We start from the raw sequence: 23,252 nt of genomic DNA on the forward strand, positions 1-23,252 counted from the left end.
TGCTTTTGGTTTTAAAGCAGCGTGGGCAAAGAAAACCAGTTAAATTTGAGAAGCTGAAGCGGCTACGTTTGCAGCTGCTTCTTTTACCGTTTCTTTCATGCGGTGACCGAACACACTTCACGTCACCGCAACAGGACACCGTCACGTCAGCGCGACGCATCGGGACGCACGTCACACGGCGACAAAAGCCCGGTCTGTCAAAACCCTCGCCAGGACACGCCCTTCTGCTTACGCACCTGCTTTTCCATTCCACCTTTGATGCTCACTTCCTTTCCTTTTTTGTTTTATCCCTCCCTCCCTCCCTTTGCTGCAGACACACAACCTTCTTCACTTTCTGCCCTGATACACACACACACACTCACACACTCAGATGTATCCACATACCACAGCCAAATGCAGCGTCAGGCTTCTTCTTCTTCGTCTTTTTTTTTTTTTCCTCCCCCCTCCTTTCCCGTCATCTGCAGCAGCTCCACTGGGGAATTTTATAAGTGAAACATAACAGTTGCACATTCCTTTTTTCACTCACACTGCATTTGTCTGCATATGAAAAAGTGTATGTGTGTGTGTGTGTGTGTATGTGTGTGTGTGTGGATACGGAGACAGTTTCTAATAGCAGGCTTTGCAGGAGTCGCAAGGACATACGGCTTTTGTGTCCGTCTCAAGAGACACTACAGGCGAAGTGACTGGAAGTCGGAGGCGGGTTGTACTCATGTTGAATACAGCGTGAATGTGGTTCCGTTCAACTATTCCTTCTGCTCATCCAGATGTCAATAGGATGATTACCCTGTGTGATGACAGATACATGTCTTTTGTTTCATTTTGCTTTGTTCGTTTAGTTAATTATCCTCTTGGACACAAAAAAAAAATAATTTTAATGACCAAAGGCCTATTGTACATTCACAACAAACTACTACAAATATACAGACTGTGCATTTCCTGATATTGTAAAGGAATGTTATTCTTTATTATTCATTTGTCACTAATCCCAGTCTTTGTCACTGAGTGGGAATACTTCCTCCCACTCCTTTTCAAATGTACAAATGAAGTCATGTACAAGTATAAGTTTTGTTTTTGTTTTCTTTCATGACTTCTTACTACCTGTTTTTTTTTTTTTTTTTATTTCTAAGAACTAGGTAAGATTACTTTGTCTTGTTGCATATTCGAAATAAACTAAACTAAACAAAAATTGAATCAATAAGCGATAGAAATCAATCAATTCAACAGAAGATATAGCTATGGCTTAGAATTAGTCTCTATTGGAAGACAGTTATAGAAAATACTAAAATGTCTTGATTATTAATTTAGTTGTCACTAACCACACTCTTTCATTTGGACCTCTTCCACAAGGCAGGGAAATGGCATGAAAAGAAAACCAATAAATATGGATGATGGTATATTTCTTAGTGTGGTGACCAGATAACTGGATAACTGTGCATTTAATGTTAATATTTTGGATTTCATTACATCCTTAAATGAAAATCTGCTTCATAAAAAAGAAAAATAATCAGTATAATTCATTTTATTTGCTGTGTACGCCATTCAAAATGTAGTAAAAACTACTTATTCATTGAATTTAGAGAAAATTAGCCATATCACGATATGATAAAATATCAGGATGTGTCACAGCTGCAGCTTGTAGGGCTCCACATTCCTGCTCATGCAAAATATCATCATGATTAAAATGTCAGTAATCATTGATCATTATTGCAAAAAAACGCCTAAGCAACATTTCTGGTAAGGTTAAAGGTTGTTTTTTTTCTTCCTGAATTAAAGCTGAAGCATTTTATTAGTGTTTTAAATGATAATGGAAAAATTAATCCCAAAGACAATAATATTTATTGAAATAGAAAATTATATTAAGGCATTTGTTATGAATACCTGATTCAATGAGTCACTACAACCTGTGTATCTTAAAGATTATGGTAGTAAAGTAATTCATTAAAACATATAAAGGCCAGGAGGATAAACACTGTATATATAAAAATAAAGAGGCAGAGTGAGGGAAGTTTTAATACGGTATTAGAGGACTGAGAATATTAAACAATAAGCAACTGAAATCCATCAATTCCACCGGAAAAATCTGACCCAGAATGAACCTATACTGGAAACCAACTAGAGAAAGTATTAAAACTTAAGAGTTTGCTTTTAATTTTTGTAATTAAAGGAGAGATATTTTGCTTTTTTTTTTTTTAAATGGAATGAGCATTTTAAAACACTTCCCTTTGGTCTTACTTTACTGTGAGCTCTGTCCTGTTCAGCCACTTGAGTTTGTTAATACAACCAACAAATCGGCGCGAAGTTTGGACATATTTTCAGTTTTTACTACAACCGCTGCTGCTGACAAACAGTTATGGAAGTCTTGACCTTGCATGTGCAAATATCATGACGAAACTAGTTATAAAACATAACAAATTAAGCAGGAATTAAAACGGGTTGTAGAAATCCACTTGATTTTTGCCAAAATTAACCCTTTCATGCATGAATTATGAGAACCTTAATCAAGATTTTTTTTCCTGAGTGTTTTTATTCCTCTTTAGGCATGAAAAAAAAAATGTGATTGAATATTTTTTTTAAATCAACCTGTTTTTCATGGAGTTACAAAAATGTCCACTCAGCTACACCATGAATTTTATTCTTGAAGCAAATAAACATGTATTTTAAACCCAATATCATAAAGTGATATGAAAACAGTGAAATGAAACCATGTTTAATGCAGCTAATCTGATGTTTTCTCACATTTTAACATATTCTAATACTAGTTATTACTCACTTCATGGAGATAATATGCAAAAAATAAATATTAACAATTGATTTCCACTCAAGAACCAATCAAGAACAGCAAAGTTACAATAATGGTATGAATTGCAGTTTATGAGATGATGCATAAGTGTCCACTGTGTTGGTTGATATGGAACTAAAACAACAAAACCCATGAATATACAAGAGTAAAGCTATAGAGTAACTGTCCACTGTAGTGACCACTATTCATGAAAGGGTTAATATAAAGATAGCTTCGCAGCACCTGGAGGGTTCAAATTCAAACTTTATGAACTATTAGGGTCCAAATACACAAATAAAGGTACCAAAGACTAATAAAAAATGGGTTTAGCAAAATATGACCCTTTTAAGTGGCCTCAACATCTAAGTAAGGGCTCTTACAAAATGTATATGCAAGGGCCGAGTGGCTAATCTGGAGATTCAGGAGGATTCCCGATGGAGCCGGCTCATGTCATTAGTGTTTTTACCGGGAATCAAACCCTGGTCTTTCACATTGCTGTCTGTAGCACTACCTGTTGAGCTAAATCTCTGTTGACCAATGACGGACCTATTTGCTATCTGATTGTCTTGGTACTTTTTGGGCTGTGACATTTCTATTTAAACTTCTGGGTTAATTAAGATTAAAGTGTATATTTTGTTGTGAAATATGACCATAATGCACCGTACGTTCTGTAAACAAAGTTAGGTCAGTCAGGTCTAAGTTAACTTCGTGGACCAGTATCTCCTGTTTCTTTGTCCTTCTCAGTATTCTCTGTTCGCGATGCTCGGTGTATAAATCAGGCCCCCCTACCCCGTCGACCCCCGGAGCCTGGTGTGATGGATGCAGCCTGTTGAGTGGGTTTTCTGTCCCTCCTGAAACGGCCTAATAGCTTTGACCTTGGCTGAGGTCTCTGCTCTCGGTGCTAAATAATTCAGCGGTACAGAGCGACTGTCTGAATCGCTCGTTCTTTCTTTCTTTCTTTCTGCCGAGCAAAGACATCAGCGAACTCTCCACCTGACCCAACTCTCGGGACGACGTGCAGTGTGTTAGACTGATCAATTTTGCATGGTTCCTTTAGGAGCGGAGCACTTTGGGCCATTTAATCTGAGCCTGAGCGAGGTGCAGGGCGTAGAGCGACTGGAGGAGCCAAAAGAGGACACGAGAATGGGACGCAAGGTCGCGCATTCATGAGGAGGCAAACATGAATGAGTTTAAGGGAAAACGATGGCTGTTGTCATGGGAGAGTAGAAAAGGTAGAACAGGTGTAAAGCAGGTGAAGTTTCAAATAGAGAATGTCTGGGTTTTTGGCACACCAGCCGATAAACCATGAGCTATTGTGAAGGCACTAAGTCCAACGTCTTCATCGTCTATTATTATTATTTTTATCTTTTTATTTTTCCATACTTTTTGATACATATTGTCTTGTGCTGCTGTACATTTGAATTTTATTGATTGGGGGATCTATAAAGTATGTTTTATCTTATCTTATATTAGTTTAGTTTATCTTATGTCTACTCTGCGTTAGCAATTTCTTCAAACATCTTTTCAGATGAAACTACTGGTTGGATTAATTAAAAATTTTATATGTCTCTTCCTTGGGGCAGTGTCTACAAATTTTGATCACAGTTTTGAGATATTTAGATTTTCTAATTTTTGACGAATTTTTTTAAATCTTAAAAATGTAATTTACTTATAATGGTCCATATTTTTGACGGCTTATAACATGTAAATGGTTGCAGATATCAATATAGTTACTGTTGAACACTGATAGGAAGTCATATATGGACTTTCATTTGGGTCCATGACCTTTGACCTTGAAGGGTCAAACTCAAGTTACCAATCTCTTCATTTCAACGATCTTGTTCTCCACAATGACTGATCGGATTCAGTTAAATTTTTTTATATAGCTTCCTTGGGATAATATCTACAAAGTTTGTTCACAGTTTCAAGAAATTTATTCATTCGTTCTTTCATTTTCTGAACCCGCTTCATCCTCACTAGGGTCAGGGGGGTCGCTGGAGCCTATCCCAGCTTCTTATGGGTGAAGGCGGGGTACACCCTGGACATGTTGCCAGTTCATCACAGGGCTGATGGGAAATTTAGATTTTTAGAATTTTGGATGAATTTCTGAAATTTGCCTTTACTTAAAATTGTCCATATTTTGATTGTTTATAACATGGCAATGGTTACAGATATCAATATAGTTACTATTGAGCACTGATAGGAAGTCATATGTGGACTTTGATTGAATTAGTTGAGTTCTCCTCCAGTGAAAGTACCACCCACTTCTACTGGGAGACTGATCTTCTGCATCCAGACCACAGGACTCTAACTTAGAGACAGAACCTGACAACCTCACAAATTCAACTTGTTATTGATCCTTGATAGAACATGCCAGTGAGATACAAGGACATTGGACTTATATTTTTACTCTCTTTTCCAGGCTACGCCTTCCTGCTGTTCCAGGAAGAAACCTCTGTCCAGGCCTTGATCGACGCCTGCATCGAGGAGGACGGAAAACTCTACCTGTGTGTATCCAGTCCCACCATTAAAGACAAACCGGTAAGATGCTCCTATATTAACAGATTAACCCTTTGAATACTATCCTCACTAATTCGCCTCAATATCCCACTATTTGTGTAATGAGGTGTTGTTTTACACTATTTGTGAATGTACATACGCTTCCTTGTTATCTATGAATCCTGCTGTAAACCTGGAATTTCCCCTTGTGAGACTAATAAAGGTGTATCTTATCTTATCTTATCTTGACATTCAAGGATCGGTTTCAACGCCCTGTTTCTGTAACGGTGTTCTTAATTTCATGACATTTTACAGATTTTTGGATCATTTTTGTTTTGTTTGGACTGGAATAACTGGTCAATAGCAGCATCAATGAAATAATCCATATACCTTAGATTGGAAATTTGGTTTAATTACTATTATTATATGACAGTTTTGCCTAATGTCACTAATTTGCGTCACAGCTATTGTAACTGCTATATCCAAATTAACAATCTCCACTTAATTTAGCATATGCTTGACAGCAACAACACAAATATATATATTTTTTGATTTATAATTGTAAATACATTTAGGCAGTAAGGGGTAAAAAACCTACACTTTTGGCCTCATTCGAGAAGGTTTTCATGTTCTGAAGTTTACTTTTTCTGGCCGGTACGAGTCAAATCAGCCACATCAGATTCAGCAAACACTCATATAAATTCAGATGGTAAATGTAAATGACCTGCATAAACATGATGGATGCCACCTGTGAGTTACTGAATATGCATTCACGAGGACTGAAAAAAGAACATAATTAACTCTTGTTAATTCACAGGAGCAAAAGGTGGAATTTCACATCAGTGCAAAGCGTCTGTCTGATAAAGTCACAAATGAAGCAGTGTCAGTAGATGTTAAATGATCTTAAAAATAACGGAAAATACACTGTAAATATAGGCAGCTGTGAACACGTCGCTTCTTGACTAATATGGGACAAAGCTGCAGGGGTGTTGATTAATCATGATTATTATGTGATGTGAACAGCAGGTTATTTATTATTGATCATCTTTTAGTCAGTTTCTAGCTGATATCATGAAATACAGTTTGGTTTTTTAAATTATTTTTCTCATAGTAACTGTAAACTCATTCACTCCACTCCTAATGATGATGATAATCTTAAGAGAAAATTAAGATTTTGATGTGTTTTGGGCTGTTTGAGTGTTTTCTAGACACTAAATTTACACAGAGTAATCATTCTTAAACTACAAATTCACCAATATTATCAGCCGAACATTGGTGTTTTCACATAAGAAGTCGTTTCACAGATTGTAGTGGCTGATATGTATATTTCAGCTGTTTTATGTTAAAGGCTTTGTCCTAAATTTGCATGATTGCATTTGCGCTCATTCAAAGATAATGTCATGAGACATGGAAGTTAGGTTATTAAATAAATATGCTGTAAATATGTTGTTTTTTGGTTCCCTGACACAAAAAGTGGAATAAATAACATTGGCAGTGTATGTTGGTCGTCTTGTTAGGTTGAATATCAGTACAATCTCTACCTCAAACTGTGTTTTTATTTTTGTTAATAAAGTCATAATAGAAATCATTTATATGACAGGTTTCAACCACTACAAAGCCTATGTTCAGATAGCAGGTCTCAATGCAAAATTCTGATTTTTTGGTGAAGTCCAGTTTTTTTGTGTGCTTGTTCATATTACACATTAAATTCGACTTCTATCAGTTTTGAGTATGAACTGAATGCGACCCTGAAGTGACCTGCATGTGCAAAAGAGGTCCTGACGTAATACGTGACCACGCAGACACGCACTGTGTTTACAGAAGTAAATATGTTTTTTCCCACTGCTCCTCCTCCTGGGACGCAGAGTTGTGACGTTTGTCGCATTTCAATGACGTAAAGATCAGATAAATGTGACTGGCCGTTCAGACTGAAGTCGCATTGGAAAATATCAGATACATATGGGATTTAGGACCACATATGAAAGTGGCCTGGGTCGGCTTAGTGCTGTTCAAACTGTCTTTACCAGATCAGATACAGGTCACATATGGGCAAAAAAATCTGATTTGGGCCACATTAGCCTGCAGTCTGAATGTAGCCAACGACACAAAACTCCAAGTATGAGAAAAGTATTGGATGCCATTAAATCTCTAAAATCCCTTTTACTTTGTATAAAACTGTCAAAGGCATAAACAACCATCATGATCTAAAATGTGTAATATCTTTGGAACCACTAAGCCTATCGATACATTGACATAATTAAGGTAAAATGCAGTTTGTCATCTTTTCATGGTCATCAGATATGACCCATTTGGATGTTCAGAGGCTCTGTAGTTACCATGGAAACATCGTCATCTTTTACAACATTGATTCACCAGTAAAATCCATGGAGTTGGATCAATGACAGTGGATGGACACACTTGATTTATGTTTAGTTACTGATATGTTTTGTTGAAAGTTTTGCTTCAGTGCTTTTCACGCAAAAATGTAAAGTATAATATTACATTAAATAGTGATTAATCACTTAGAAAAGGTTAGAAGGAAGTGGTCGCATAAATAGTTTGAGGTCTTCAAGGGTGAAGCACAAATCTGTTGATAGGAGCAGCTCTCACATTGGGATCATTTTGCTCTAAATAAATAAACGTCCTCTTTTTCATCCCCAGGTTCAGATCCGTCCATGGAACCTGAGCGATAGTGACTTTGTCATGGACGGCTCCCAGCCCCTGGACCCCCGTAAGACCATCTTCGTAGGGGGGGTGCCCCGGCCCCTTCGTGCAGGTAACTCACTCATGTGAATTGAATGTCTTTCTTGTGAGGCCCCAAAACTCTGTAAATTGTCTTCATATTGTGGCCTGGCATGAAGTGCAGACGCCGGAGGCTATAATGAAAGCTCCCCCTGTGAGAAGCAATCCTCGACTTGGGTTTCCAGGAAGCCAGCCAAGTGGTCGTCATGTTAAGAATTCATGGTGTAATGGAAGGCTCTGCCTTTCTGTTCTTGGGGATAAACATCGCTGGCTTGTCTGCAATGTGACCCCAACTAATTATATCAGCAGTTTGAGACTGATGAATAGTGGAGAAGGACGGATTTTTAATCACAAGAGTTCAACCTTTTATCAGATAAGGAAAAACTCCCAGACTGAGTTAAACCAACAAAAACTCACTGAAAGTTTAACAAACCGAGGTTTAATATTAGTAAAGACTGACAATGAATCATAAAAACAAACAAATTAAGTTCACTGATGAACCAATGAGAAGATATCTGCAAAATGAATCGAACATATAAAATACTTAAACTAAATCAGAAAAAAATGAAGATTGAATAATGCTAAATTCTTGCATGCTGCTGGACCTTGGCAAGAGCAAAAAATGTGGAAATCCATTAACATCCATCCTTCTGCTTTGTGCACCTTAACTACATACAGTCTACTCTCGTTATACCGCCAACTTCCGTTCACGGCCAAATTGGCGGTATAGCGAAAATGGCGTTACAACGGGTTGCGTCCATAATGTGCATGTCTTTACTATATGATGTCTATGCTGCCTCCGTTAACCCGTTCTAATTACGTTTCTAAATAAATCTTGATTCTGTTATGTTGTACGGCAGGGATCGGCAACCTTTAACACTCAAAGAGCCATTTCGACCCGGTTTCCACGGAAAGACAACACTGGGAGCTGCACCTCGGAGGTGCCACGGTGGCGCACCTCGGAGGTGCCGCGCCGCGCCGCTGGCGGTATAACGGTCGGGAAATCAATGGTATAAGTGTTGTTTGTGCATGGAACTGGGCTGGCGGATGGCGATAAGCGGAAATGGCGGTATAACGGCGGGCGGTTTAACGAGAGTAGACTGTATTATGTTGTCTGCTGTAGTTGTAGCCCCATGATGACCAACAAAAAGACCATATAGTCAAATAATAAAACATAAAAAGGGACGACAGGAAGTAAAGATCTACCACAATTGCAGAATGTTTTTGTAGCCTCATAAGCAGTTACCCCCAATACTGGAGGAAACCACTGTTCTGTCTGTGTTGCCATGGCAATGCTACACGACCCTAGAAATATACCCATTCTATACATCCACATAAATAGAAGAACATCAGCTAAAAGCTCAACAAAATCAACTGTCAGAAAACAGAACACTCTAAAAATAACAAGAATTTAAATGGGCAAATATCTAAACCAGTCTATCAGTCTGAGACCGGCGTTTGTCATGAATAATTCAATAAAACAACAGACCAATGAGACTAACTTTGCAGTGCTAAGCTAACACAAAGCAGATCAAACAGTACAAGGATTATGTCTCTGATAATAAAACTCACTGAATGAGACAAAGAAGAGCAACAATAAAGGTCACATTATGAAGGGACGAGTATGTATTTCATCTTACCTTTGCTGTTTTGTTTTTATTATAATTTGGTTTTACATGAATGAAGCTTCTGCTATTGGCTAATCCATTGTTTTGTGTTGTATTCCCACTATAAACAAATGGCCCAGGGTTTATAAGAGAAAATAGCAGATGGGTTGAATCTGTGAGCTGATTATTTTGCATCAAATGGGCAGATGCTTCAATTGTGTAAAGTTGAAGTTGATACTAGATCATGTTTTAAATTATGGTCAAAGGTTTAGATGCAAAACTGAACTGAGGTTTAAAGAAAGTGTTTTTACTCTTCTTCCCAGCCAGTTTTAAAGGGGTCATATTTTGCTAAACCCACTTGTATTAGTCTTTGGTTCATTTATTTGTGTATTTGGACCCTAATAGTTCATAAAGTCTGAATTTGAACCCTCCAGGTGCTGCAAAACTATCTTTATATTAATTCCGGCAAAAATCGAGTGGATTTCTACAACCCGTTTTAATTCCTTCTTAATTTGTTACGTTTTATAACTAGTTACATCACGACATTTGCACATATAAGGTCAAGACTTCCGATGAACATTTCTCTGAGTACGACATAATTGTTTATCAGCAGCAGCTGTTGTAGTAAAAACTGAAAATATGTCCAATCTTCGAGCCGATTACCTAAAATGTTTATTTGTGAGTTGTAGTAACAAACACAAGTGGGTGAATGGGAGAGAGCTCCCAGTAAACAACCTGGAGGGGGTGGGGTCATTTGGATTTAAAGGGCCAGTGCTCAAAACGACCTTTCTCATGTCATTAGTCAGAAATAGGGTTGAAGATAGACCTGTGGAGTTGAATTAATGAAGAATTCAGACCCAAACATAGCATTTACAGTTTACGTAGACCACAGGGAAATGTTTGAAAATGCATAATTCCATTTTAAAAAGTAAAATGTCACTCCTTTAACTCTAACTGATGCACAGTAAGTAGCCTCTCATGTCTCTAATGTCAAAAAGATTGGACAATCCCACGATTTATCAGGATCATCAGGCTTGTGACAGAATGGTTCAGGGTGTGTATGTTTAGGGCCTCAGATTAATCCTTATCTTTAAAATTTTGCACATATTAATTGCACATGGAATAAAATATAGGCTTCTTTCTTCTGTACACTGCAAAAAATTAAAATCTTACCAAGTGTATTTTTCTTATTTCTAGTCAAAATATCTCATCACACTTAAAATAAGACATAATCCCGTAAAGAGTAACTTTTCAGTGAGATATAAGAACTTATTTTTAGACAATAGATCTTCCATTTTCCATTTTAAAAAAGCAAAATATCACTCCTTTAAGGTTTGGTGCAGCCTATTTCCCGCCTCAGACATGCATCCTTGTTGCCTCCTCAGCCTCTGCTCTTGTCTCTTGCAGTGGAACTGGCCATGATCATGGACCGCCTCTATGGAGGTGTCTGCTACGCCGGCATCGACACCGACCCAGAGCTCAAATACCCGAAGGGCGCCGGGCGCGTGGCCTTCTCCAATCAGCAGAGCTACATCGCTGCCATCAGCGCTCGCTTTGTTCAGCTGCAGCACAATGACATCGACAAAAGGGTGAGCGAGTTCATGCGCTTCATTCACAACCTCCGTCCTCTGAGAGAAAGTAACGTCTCCACCACAGCTGAGGTTTTTTTGCGCTCATTCCTATGGCACGCTGCGCCGCCGAACTCAGCCGAGCCCTCTCCCAAGTATCAGAGCTTTCATTATGCAGAGGTTTTCAGCCAACTGCTCCACACAGCCTACAATAACGGAAGGCCCGGCCTGGATGTGTAATCACTATGGCCTTTGGCTGCCGGAGTCCCGACAGATGTTTCAAGTTGCGGACACATAGGGCTGGTTTAATTATAGCAGCTCCCTATACATGCACATCCACTCAGGCTCCACTGCAGCCTGGGTATTTTAAGCACGCCGGCCCATTTCAGTGGGACATATCGTGACCAAGAGAGACTGGTCGTCAGCCAGGAAGCCGAGCCTCTGCAGGGCGGGGCGCTACACCCCACTTTAGTTAGCACCATCTATCTCCAGTGGGGTTTACAGTGTCTGTATTATGACTGGTCCAATATAAATACTCCAAGGCCAAAACAAATATGCCCATAACAAAACAGATGAAGGGAACGAACACCAGGGAGAACAACAAGAAGCTAAACAGGGATTTTAATCACGTCTCATTACATACACCTCCCAATGTGATGCTGATGATGATGATGTGCTGAATTCAACACAAGGTTATTATCATTAGCAATTAAAGCATTAAAATGGAAAGGAGGTTTTATGAATTTAACAGATCAGAAAGTGTTTTTAGGTTTTCCACATTATTTTTACCCTTGGCCCTCACTGCAGGGTATTGTCATCAGTTCATTGTCTTTCCATCCATCTGTATGTCTCTGTCTGTATTTAAATCACATCTAAAAATGCACTTTTTCTTGTTGGCTTTGATCAATGAGTGAGATTTTTGTTATATATATATATTTCCTATGCTGTTTTTATCAGATTTTAATTTGTCTTTGTTTTTATGATGGTTGTATTTTGTTGTTCTTAGCCCACTCTGCACCCTGTGTTATCACTGTTTTTACTTATTTAATTTATTTCCTTGTTTTATGATTCGTGTACAGCACTTTGGCCTGCTGTAAAGTTCTTAAAGTGCTTCACAAATAAAGTTGGTATCGTATGGTATGATATGTGCAAAACCTTTGGTGTGGACTGAAGGCAGAGGGTTTTCAAGTCGGCGCGTTATTTTATTTCATGCATAAGGCCAGTATTTCAGGTGTATTTTACATCTACCTTCCAGTTGCATAGCCGAAGATCATACATCTGTGTTGCCAATTCATCCACATCTGGTGAAACATTAGGAGAAAATCCAAGAGTCCATGTTTGTGAATACTTTACATGTTATACAGTACAGTAGTTTTTCTCCACCCCTCACAAATACAGTTACAAACACAAATACAAACTACAAAACTAGCACTGAAACCAATGAAAACAAAACTAAAACTGAGCATGTTTATGAATTAAAAACAACTCTTAGAAATTCAAGATGATTCTTGCGGTTTTACGTTTTACAGAAAAGTAAAGATAGTGATTGGGAGGTTATTTCCTCCAGACTGCAAATACATTTTGGTACTTTTACTTTCAGATGGACTTTATGAGCATCATTATGTCATACAGTGTATTAAAATCATTAAAACTAACCCAGAAATTAATGAAAACTACATTAAAATTGAAGATTTTCATTAATAAAAACTTGACTGTCGCAAGTTTGGTTCGAGATTTTAGATTAGTTTTACATTTTACCGGGAAAAAAAGCAAAGATAGGGATTAATTAAGTAATTTCCTACAGATAGCAAATACATTTTGGTACTTTTATTTTCAGATGGACTTTATGAGCATCATCATGTCATATAGTGTATTAAAAAACATTAAAACTAACCCAGAAACTAATGAAAACCACACTAAAATTGAAGATTTTCATTAATAAAAACTCGACTTTTGCAAGTTTGGTTCGAGATTTTAGATTAGTGTTATATTTTACGGGGGGAAAAAAAAGCAAAGATAGGGATTAAATAAGCAATTTCCTAAGGACTGCAAATACATCTTTGTACTTTTATTTTCAGATGGCCTTTATGAGCTTTATCATGTCATATAGTGTACTAAAAAACATTAAAATGAACCTAGAAACTAATGAAAACCACACTAAAATTGAAGATTTTCATGAATTAAAAACTCGACTGTTGCAAGTTTGGTTCGATATTTTAGATTAGTCTTATATTTTATCGGGAAAAAAAAAGCAAAGATAGGGATTAATTAAGTAATTTCCTACAGATTGCAAATACATTTTGGTACTTTTATTTTCAGATGGACTTTATGAGCATCATCATGTCTTATAGTGTGCTAGAAAACACTAAAACTAACCTAGAAACTAATGAAAACTACACTAAAATTTAACATTTTCATGAATAAAAACTCAACTGTGGTAAGTTTGGTTCGAGATTTTAGATTAGTTTTACATTTTACCGGAAAAAAAACAAAGATAGGGATTAATTAAGTAATTTCCTACAGATTGCAAATACATTTTGGTACTTTTATTTTCAGATGACTTTATGAGCATCATCATTTCATATAGTGTACTAAAAAACATTAAAACTAACCCAGAAACTAATGAAAACTACACTAAAATTGAACATTTTCATGAATAAAAGCTCGACTGTGGCAAGTTAGGTTCGAGATTTTAGATTAGTTTTACATTTTACGGAAAAAAAGCAAAGATAGGGATTAATTAAGTAATTTTCTACAGACTGCAAATACATTTTTCTATTTTTATTTTCAGTCTGACATTACCAGCATCATGTCATCCTAGACCTGTTGTCTACTTCTTGACCTCTGGCCTCAGTTTAATGTTTTTTCATCCTCCTTCCACCACAGTTCTATTATTGGTCATAATTCTCTAGAACAGGTCACAGAGACTCATTACCCGTTCAGCTTCATTGTTCTCTGAGTTGTCGTCAGTATTTAGATGACAGGCGGCGCTGCTGTTTCAGTTTTACCTCCTCGTCATTGGTCCCTGGTCAGTTTCTGCGCTTCAGCAGTCGGACAGTCCGGCTGAGAACGACAGGCTCAAACTGCTGAAGGATTTGATAACCTTTCATTTTGTGGCCTCACTATAACATGGTTAGCGTCCAGCCTGCCTACTCGTGCGCCCAGGCGTCTCCATGGCGACTGAGCTCTCATTTCTCGTCTCCTCGCTAGTGGTCAAACTCATTTCACCGGTGAGCGGGGACGTACCTGCCTCGACACAGCCAGGTTTTATGTTAGAAAATTGCAGTTCTGCTTCATGTTTGAGGATAATGGCTGAAGGAGAAGCACCTATTTCTGCAGATTTACACTCTTGCAAAACTAAATGAGAAAAATGAAGTTATCAAGGGACGGAATATACGATAAAAATATTAAACATGCAATATGCAGCATCAGAATGACTAGGCCTTTTTGATTTTATTATTTTGTTCCTGAATATCAATGTAAAAAAAAAAAAAAAATCCTACTATTAACAAATGACAACACACTAATCCTGTAAATTAATTGATTTAGCTCAATGAATTCAGGAAAGCATATCCACAACCTCCCCACATCTGTGCATGCTTCACCTGTTTTAACTGTTTTTTTTAACTGTTTTTATCTGTGTTTTTTGCTTTCTGTTTTTATTTTCTGACTTCCCTTTTCATTGTATTTATTGTACCCTGACTGTAGCACTTTGAGGTTTTTAGATAAAAATGTAATGTGCATTACAAATAAAATATATTATTGTTATTATTATTAAATCAGTCTATTTTACTACTATATCTAATCTCATAATTCCAATCTTAAATTGTAATACCACTGACGACCACTAGGCGCTGATTTAAAAACCACCTAGCTTTGAGAACTTCCACTGAGAAACAGTAAGTTAATACAATTTTCCAGGAGTCATTCTGGTCTTGTTGGTGCTATTTTGACTATTTCAGCTATTTTGATGAATATGTATCCTAGTGGTTGTTCCTGACATTGTGAATAAAATTTTAAAATTCTATGTTCTATGTAAAACACAGACGGTTCTACTGCAGTTGCGGTTAAATGTTGAGAAGATTTAGGAGAAGATATGTATATATATATATATATATATATATGTTTTGTTGTTTGTTTTTTTTTTAAGCAATATGCATAAAAAAGCATAAAAACCGACAAAAAAAGGAGGCAAGATTGACAATGATTACTACATACACACAGATATATTAGTAAAATATATAGTTAATGAGATAATAAAAACGAATACTGAAAAAGGGGAAATATGGAAATACAAAAGTTCAGGGTCACATCAGACACATTTTCAACAGCAACCGTCGTGAAAACAACTCCCATGATGCACTACTTTACACATTATTAAATTGAGTATTTGTTGTTGTTAAGATAAGATAAAATACGATAAGATAAAATAAGATAAGATTATTTATCCCACCGTGGAGAAATTTCAAAGTTAACAGCAGCAACATACAACAAGCAAGTGCAGAGAAAAGGACAGGTAGAAAAAACAGAAATGAGTGAGAAATGAAATATAAGAGAATTAGAATTAAAAATTAAAAATGTAATATTGCTTTGTTGTTGTTGATTGTGTTATTGAGAGACCCCTAGTGGTAGAGATAACATGCTGTCTATTTCATCTACCCCTCTGTGCCCAGGTGGAGGTGAAGCCGTACGTCCTGGATGACCAGATGTGTGATGAGTGCCAGGGGGCGCGGTGCGGGGGCAAGTTCGCCCCCTTCTTCTGTGCCAACGTCACCTGCCTGCAGTACTACTGCGAGTACTGCTGGGCCAGCATCCACTCTCGGGCGGGCCGGGAGTTTCACAAGCCACTGGTGAAGGAGGGGGGGGACCGCCCTCGACACGTGTCCTTCCGCTGGAGCTGAGGGGAGGTGGGGGGGGTCGCGAGCCAGCCCTGCCCCGGTGAACCCACGCCCGACCCCGACCGCTACCCTACGGCCCGGGACAGCGCTGCGAAACGCTCCCACTCACACACCCCCACCCTCAGCACCGCCTACTCCACCCTGCTCCCCACAAACACCCCATGAAAAGAGTAAAAGGATACCATCGCAAACATGGGACTGTCTTCATAGTACACGGCTCTGAACTCATTGTCTAGTGTTCCCCTCTGAAAAAAAAAGCATTGCGGGGAAGTGAAATGCGAAAGTCTATCAGCTTAGAATTTGCACTTTGGCACAAAATCTCACTAAACACACACAGACACACACACACACACACACACACACACAGGATGGTATGTTCGATACCTGGCTACTTTCAGTTCCCCGTTCTGTTGACTGGGTGGTGTGGTACGTCCTGTTGGACCCCCCCTTACTGAGTCAGAGGTGGGACCATACAAATATTTTAAAAAAGTATATATTTTTGTTTTGTACCTATCTATACATATATAGATAATTTAAATTTTATGTAAAAGGAGCATGCACTTATTTTCAGAAGCTGTAGTTATATTGCCCCTAGTAAAAAAAAAAAAAATTACCAAAGGCAAATAAAATTAATGCATAAAGTAAAACAAAGTAGGAGGCATACGATGTAGCAAGATTTAACAGCTATCCAGTAGTGAGGGCTCGTAACGCCCGGAGTAAAAATAACACGGCTATATTCGCTCTAATTTTTGACTCTGAAAATATTAATACCTCATACGGCAATCAGATTAGTTTGCTTTGGATTTTTAGGTCTTTATTTTTATAATAACATTATTTTTTAGTGTTATGTAAATGTAATGCTGCAATAGCTTTGCTGCTAAACCCATGGTATAAACAGATACCATATGTACTTTCAGGCTAGGGTGTAAAATAATAAATAAGAGATCTAGCGAAGCACCTGGTGTTGTAGAACGACGAGCTGTCACAGGGGGAGGGGGCGCCCCTAGACAACGATGGCTACCTTTGTGGGGGGTCGGGGTGGGTTGCCCCTAACTGCATGTTTATTTCAATCAGGTTGCTGCATGCAATAGACTTTTCAGTATCATGTCTACTATTCGATTCTGCCCATGTTTGCACAACACACTATAGACGTACGTTTGACTCGCACGAAACTGGACAGAAACAGGGAAGACTGGTCAAAGGAATCATGGCGACTCCGCGCGGGCAGTGAACGCATCCTGACGACGGGGGAAAAAAAAAAACCTTAATAATCACAAATCAAATTAAATGTAGGATTACCATTTAAAACTGTCTATGATAGGTGAAGTACTTTTTTGCAGTGATTGTTGATATAATTGTGCAATTTTTTATACCGTATGTAGTTAGGTCTGAGTATGCCTAGAACTGTGATTCGCTTTAACTGTCGTTAATGTCCGACATAGAAGTCCTGTGAAACTTCATAACTAGTGTATGCACACGTATATATGTTCTCTTGTACAACACACACTTGCACCAGTAAACACAGAAGCCTCTCGACACACATGAACACGCACGGAACACAACTGAGGATAGCTGTGTTTCTAACGCACACAAACAGGCCTACAAAACACCTGAAGAGAAGACGCAACAATGTGAGCTTAAACTGAGAACTGAGGTCTTTTCCTTATTATTATTATTTTTTTTTTTTTTTTTTTAAAGAGAAAAAAAAAACAAATGAAAACATTTGTTCCACCGTTGACAAAAGCGCACGTTTACGTCCCAGAACGCAACCAAAGAGCTCACGTGTTCGACTTGTGACAGACCACCTGACGTTCAGAGCAAACGGAAGGTGAAGTCGATTAGATGAGGAAAGAGAGCGGAGAAGAACCGAGGGGGGGGGGGTGAAATATTGAAGCTACTGGAGACTTGAGGTTTATAAACTGAGCTCTGCACATGCTCTCACTACATGGCAGGGGTGGGAGGGGTGGGCTTTGGGGAGGGAGGGGTGGGGGGGTGAGGTTGCCAGAACATGCAGATGTGCAAGCTGGGTGGGTGGGTGGGTGGGTGGTGGGAGGGGGGGTTACCATATTTATCCAGATTTATTTTCCTGCAAAGCTTGAAGTAATGGACCTGCTAAAAAAAATACAAAAATGGTGGACATATATATTTTTTGTTTTTATCTAAAAGGTTATGGTGAGCAGTTCAAACAGGATCGGGTGGGGTTGTGGGGGTGGGCGAGGGTGAGGGCATGGGAGTTTGGTTGTCATGAATGCAATGTATAGATTCTCTAAGTATTGGCTGCTGACGACAGGGCGGCTCTGGTTTAGGGGCAGGGCCGGGGCGGGGGGGACAAGCTACACTGGTTTTAGCAGTTGATCATTGCACGTTAATGTGTCTGCCCCTCCCCCCCTTTATTGTTATTATTATGATTATTATTACTATAATTATTATTATTATTATAACTATGTGAGTTTTGTGATTGTCCCGTCGCCACCGGCGCCCCACAGTCCCTCTCCTCTTTCTCTCATTTTAGTCACAAACTGTTTGTTTGCTTTTGGATCGATGTTTTTGTTTGTTTCTTGTCCGAGAAAATGAATCGAAACTAAGCAGAAGATACTTTTTTACAGATAGAAAAAAAAAACCTTAAAAAAGAGGCTAACCTGAGTAAAATAAGTATCCCTATGAAAGTGAATTCTGGGTGTTTTTGTGACATTTCTTTCCCCACCCAGACAGGTTTTTCTATATTTGTTCCTTCTCTATGATAGATATTTGTTATGCACTACTCTTTGTATCTGAACAGTTTTTCGACAGTCAGCGGTTCTTTTTGTTAAAAGAGAAAAAAAAGACGATAAAAGCGTGCTTTCTGACTGACAAGATCTTTTGCAATACCTCAATTTTGAAATATATTAGGAGAGAAACTGCTATTTTCTAAGTAAGTTTATTCAGATGAAAAATATATATTAATTTAATTCTTCAAGAGAAATGATTTAACAGATGGTTGATTTTTTTTTTTATTTTTATCATGCTTATTTGCTTTTATTTTACAAATGTATTTTTTTGAAAAAGACAACAACTGAAGGAGCTAGAGCTTTATAACTAATATAATGTGGTAGTTAGTGAGAGTACAGTCTACTTTATTACAGTGGAGGTTCGGGTCGAGTGTCCCACTGGTCAAATTGGTCGAAACATCAACGTTCTCACCGATACGAGCTCTTTAGGAAAAGGAATATCAGGTGCTCAGAGAGAAAACTGAACATATTTCCCACGTTTTGTATATTTATAATCAATCATTTACTATGCTGACCAGAGTTGTGAAAGAGATCTTCTGTTCATTATTTTTTTAAGAGAAGTTTTTTATGTTTCCTAAAACGTATGTGCTCCCTTTTGTTTTTGTAAAAAAGCAACGTGACCCTGATTTGTCAGCCTGACATGGTTATGGGAGGAAAATATAAAAAAGAGACTTGTGAGAGTCGCTGAACAGCTGGAGGTAGAGAGACAAGAATGTTATTTTTAACACGAAAAAACAGACACAAGTGTTTTCACCTGTAACTTGACCGAAAGCCCCCAAGGTGCATCAATTGACTGGTGGCCTTTCTATTCACGCAAGACTTGAATTAGTCCCATTTTTTAAGGCTAAGAACCTTGATTCTTTGTTGTAATGTGCAATACTGTTTGTACTGTTTGTAGAAAAGAAGAAAACAAGAAAAAGAGGCATAAATCTTTATTGCAGAATTATTTTCATTGCAAGCATTGTGATTCACTAAAATCATTTTCTACTGTGTATTTACCTACTCTACCTGCTAGTACCTTCCAGTAGTAATGTAGCCTTTGTACTGAGAAATTTTCATTATTTTTAGAGAGTTTTGCTAAAAAAGAAAAGAATTTAAACATATTTACATATTTTCGTTTTTATTTTTTTTTTCTTTACAGACTTATTTCTCAACCATTAATAGTTATTTCTGGGGGAGACTTTCATATCTGGTCAATGTCATTAATATTATTTTGTATTTTTACTTGGAATAAATTAATTTTATGATGCTAATTCTTTAAAAGTTTATTTTTTTTCATTTGTTCACTTTTTCATTTTTTGAAGCTGAGAAAAAAAAAAAACGACTTTGTAATATTGTTACTAAAGTGTCTCGATTCTTGAAAATGCTAAGCTTTATGTGTTTAACTCGCTGATGTTGCTTTACATTAGTGTGAAAATGATCTACGGAGATATATATAAATATATATATATGAAAAAAAATAATACTATTAATAATAACTACTCACAAACAGCAGATTGGTGGTTGGTGATGTTAAGTGATTCGCAATGTACACAAATGAATGGGCAATAAAATAAAAATGGCAGAATGGAGCATACATGCGGTATGTTGTGATGTACTTGTGGGAGACGGATGACACCATTGAAACATTTCCATCGCTTCTGCTTCCACTAACTCTTCAGATAATAACTCACTTTGTGCAGTGGAGAGCAACGACCTCCTCACATCCTCCTCCTCTTCCTCCTCTTTCTAGTTTCTGCAGAGTGTGCACCAGTGTGATTGTATTTAAGTATGAATGTACCAGTAAATATGGGGGAAAAAAATTTGTTTCTCCATTACAGCTTTTGCTTTTTCCTCCTCCTTGTCTTTTCTTTTCTTTTGTCCGACTCCAGATTCTACTCCAAAAACACTCCAAAGCTCATGTGAGAATGTTATTTTTGGATGTTTTTTTCTACCAGTTTATACAGCTGATGCCCCCCTTTAACTCCCCTCCCTCCCTCCCTCGGTCTTTCTCTCCCAAAGGTTAGTATTATTCACGAGTGTTTATTCATCTTCTGGCCATTTTTTTAAGTTCTGATAAATGATTTATACCTGAACTTTAAAAAAAAAAAAAGAAAAAAAGAGAGAAAAAAAGTGTATGTGCAAATGAAAAAATCCGATTTGGACGATGGAAACCATTTTCTATCTTCTTCTCTATAGATAAACGTATGTATTTCATGTAATAGACTTGGGTAGTAAACTGTATATTCACTTCTGCTTCATGGGCGTTTCTTCATGGGTGCGTCAACACTGTAGGTCTTGTCATGTTGTGGTCTGAAAATATGATAAAATGATGTGCTTTTTTTATCACAAACATCCCACTCCTTTTGAAAAAATGTACCTTTATTTTTTCTTTTCTTTTTTTTTTTTACACTGAAGCATCTGTGCTTTCGTTTTTGTAGGTTTTTATTTCCTGACTTCTATCTTGGCGAGGCTTTTGAGATTGACTTGGACCTATGGTTGTCTGATCTTTTTGCAGTATAACTGATTTGGAAAAACATGGAGCTCAATGCTGCTAATGCTTACTTAACTGCTTTGGAGTTTGTAGTTCCCACCTTAATTTTTTCCTTTTTCTGTACTAATAAGCAAATCTTATTAAACGTAGTTGTATGACGCTGTGAAACCTTGTGGTCTTTTGCATGACCTGTCCACCTGCTCTGCTCTGCTGACGCTCACCTCGTCTCCAAAATGCCTGTAAGCGCATCTACAACCATCAAAAATACTACAACCCTGTACGATTCTAAGCAGGGCAGAGGAGGGTCTGTGAAATTACTCCTCAAAGACAAACACTGAGTTTCTAAAACTAATATCACCGCATCTTCTGGATCAATGGTAAGGACCGAACTTCATGTATCACACATTAAATGATATGGATCAGATATTATGTCCACTTTTTGGTATCAGCTACACCTTTTCCGGCCACAAATCTGATAGTATTTATTACAGAATTCCAAGTATTATAGAAAATCCACATCCTAACAGTCATGTACAGAAGCTAAAATCTGTACTTTGAGGTCAGAAACAGTCATGGCCATAAGTATTTGGACACTTACATCAACACAGTGGATCTGAAACGAATCAATAAGATGTGATTGAACGGTGGATTTAACTAAAATATTGCATTGACAATTTTCTGAGGTTCAAAAGTAACCACTGAGTGTGTGGTAGTAGGTGGCGCTGTAGGCTATCATCTACATGAGCATGTGCTATGTTAAACAAGAGTAGACGAAGTCTAGCATTCTGCTGTTTTCAGTCTAAATAAAATAGCTGTAGTGTTTTGTCATGATTGTGATGAGACAGAATTAATTCAGTCTCCAAAAAAATGCATTATTGTTTATTTAATTTAGTTTTACTTTTTTTGACATTAATTCTTTTGCAAAGAAAATATCTCAAACAAGGAAAATCAAAATTTCTGATGTGAAATTTCAAAATGCACATTAAACACGTTTTGGTTAAATGTTAAAAAAAAAAAAAAAAAGTAGCCAAGGAAGGAAGGAAAGAGAAGGAAAAAACCTTTCAAGATAGAATAGAATCTGTCTTGATTGGATGTACAGGGAAGGAAGAATAGAAAGAAGGAAAAACTGAGTTGGAATTATTTTTAACCCATCTCATTCTGGCATTAAAAAATATATAAATATATTTTTTTATTCAAATCTAGAGAAGTCAGTCAAGATTAGAAGATAAATAGATGGAGGCAGAATGAGCAGTGTTAACCTGAAACAGTATTCACACCGACAGAAGGAAGGAAGGATGACACTTTTAACCTCCTAAGACCCAGGAAATGTCAGCAAAGTACAAGCTTTTTTGTTTTTTATTAAATAAGTGCCTATATTGGAAACATCATGATGCAACAGTTTTTTCAGATGCAGTTTTTAAAATTTTTATGGAATGTCCTTTGTGGTGGACTTTTTTTTTTTTTTTGTATAAAGTTGTGAAACTCTTGTCCACAAATGTGTACAGTGAGTCTTAGGAGGTTAAAAGGCAGGGAAGAAGGAGGGAGGGAACTATTCAATGACCAAAAGGAAACATCATTACCAAAATAGGAAGGAAGAACAGAAGACTCCTTTCAAATGGAGGAAGAAGTAAAACAGTCAATGTCCAGGGTTCCTACACATATGAAATTTCAAAATTCCATACTTTTCCAGACCTTAATTTCCTGATGTCTTAGTAAAAAAAATTCCAACCAGCCAACCAGTCTTTATATTTTGGGATTAATGAGTCAGTCGTCAGAGAATTTCCATCTACCCATTATGAGTTCTGCCAACGATCATACAATAGTTTGTTCAGGAACAGTGTGTGGACATCACCTGTCTGTCGAAGCAGCAGTGAAACTTGACGACACCTGGGCGGGCCTTAAAATGGGTTGGAGGAGG

General features: G+C 37.5%; 1 protein-coding gene across 4 annotated transcripts in view; it reads left to right on the forward strand.

Annotated features, from left to right (window-relative positions):
* The window catches only part of cpeb3 (cytoplasmic polyadenylation element binding protein 3), a 100,893-nt gene extending 83,040 nt beyond the window's left edge, over positions 1-17,853 (forward strand). For all 4 annotated transcript variants that reach the window (XM_030155886.1, XM_030155888.1, XM_030155887.1 and 1 more), the window contains 4 exons: positions 5,202-5,320; positions 7,940-8,054; positions 11,035-11,216; positions 15,869-17,853. In XM_030155886.1, coding sequence (XP_030011746.1) covers positions 5,202-5,320; positions 7,940-8,054; positions 11,035-11,216; positions 15,869-16,096 — 644 coding nt within the window. In that variant the 3' untranslated portion in view covers positions 16,097-17,853. The remainder of the gene's footprint in view (positions 1-5,201; positions 5,321-7,939; positions 8,055-11,034; positions 11,217-15,868) is intronic.
* The last annotated feature ends 5,399 nt before the right edge of the window (positions 17,854-23,252 follow it).

This window comes from Sphaeramia orbicularis, chromosome 15 (genome assembly GCF_902148855.1).
Source record: "Sphaeramia orbicularis chromosome 15, fSphaOr1.1, whole genome shotgun sequence".
Lineage (NCBI taxonomy): Eukaryota > Metazoa > Chordata > Actinopteri > Kurtiformes > Apogonidae > Sphaeramia > Sphaeramia orbicularis.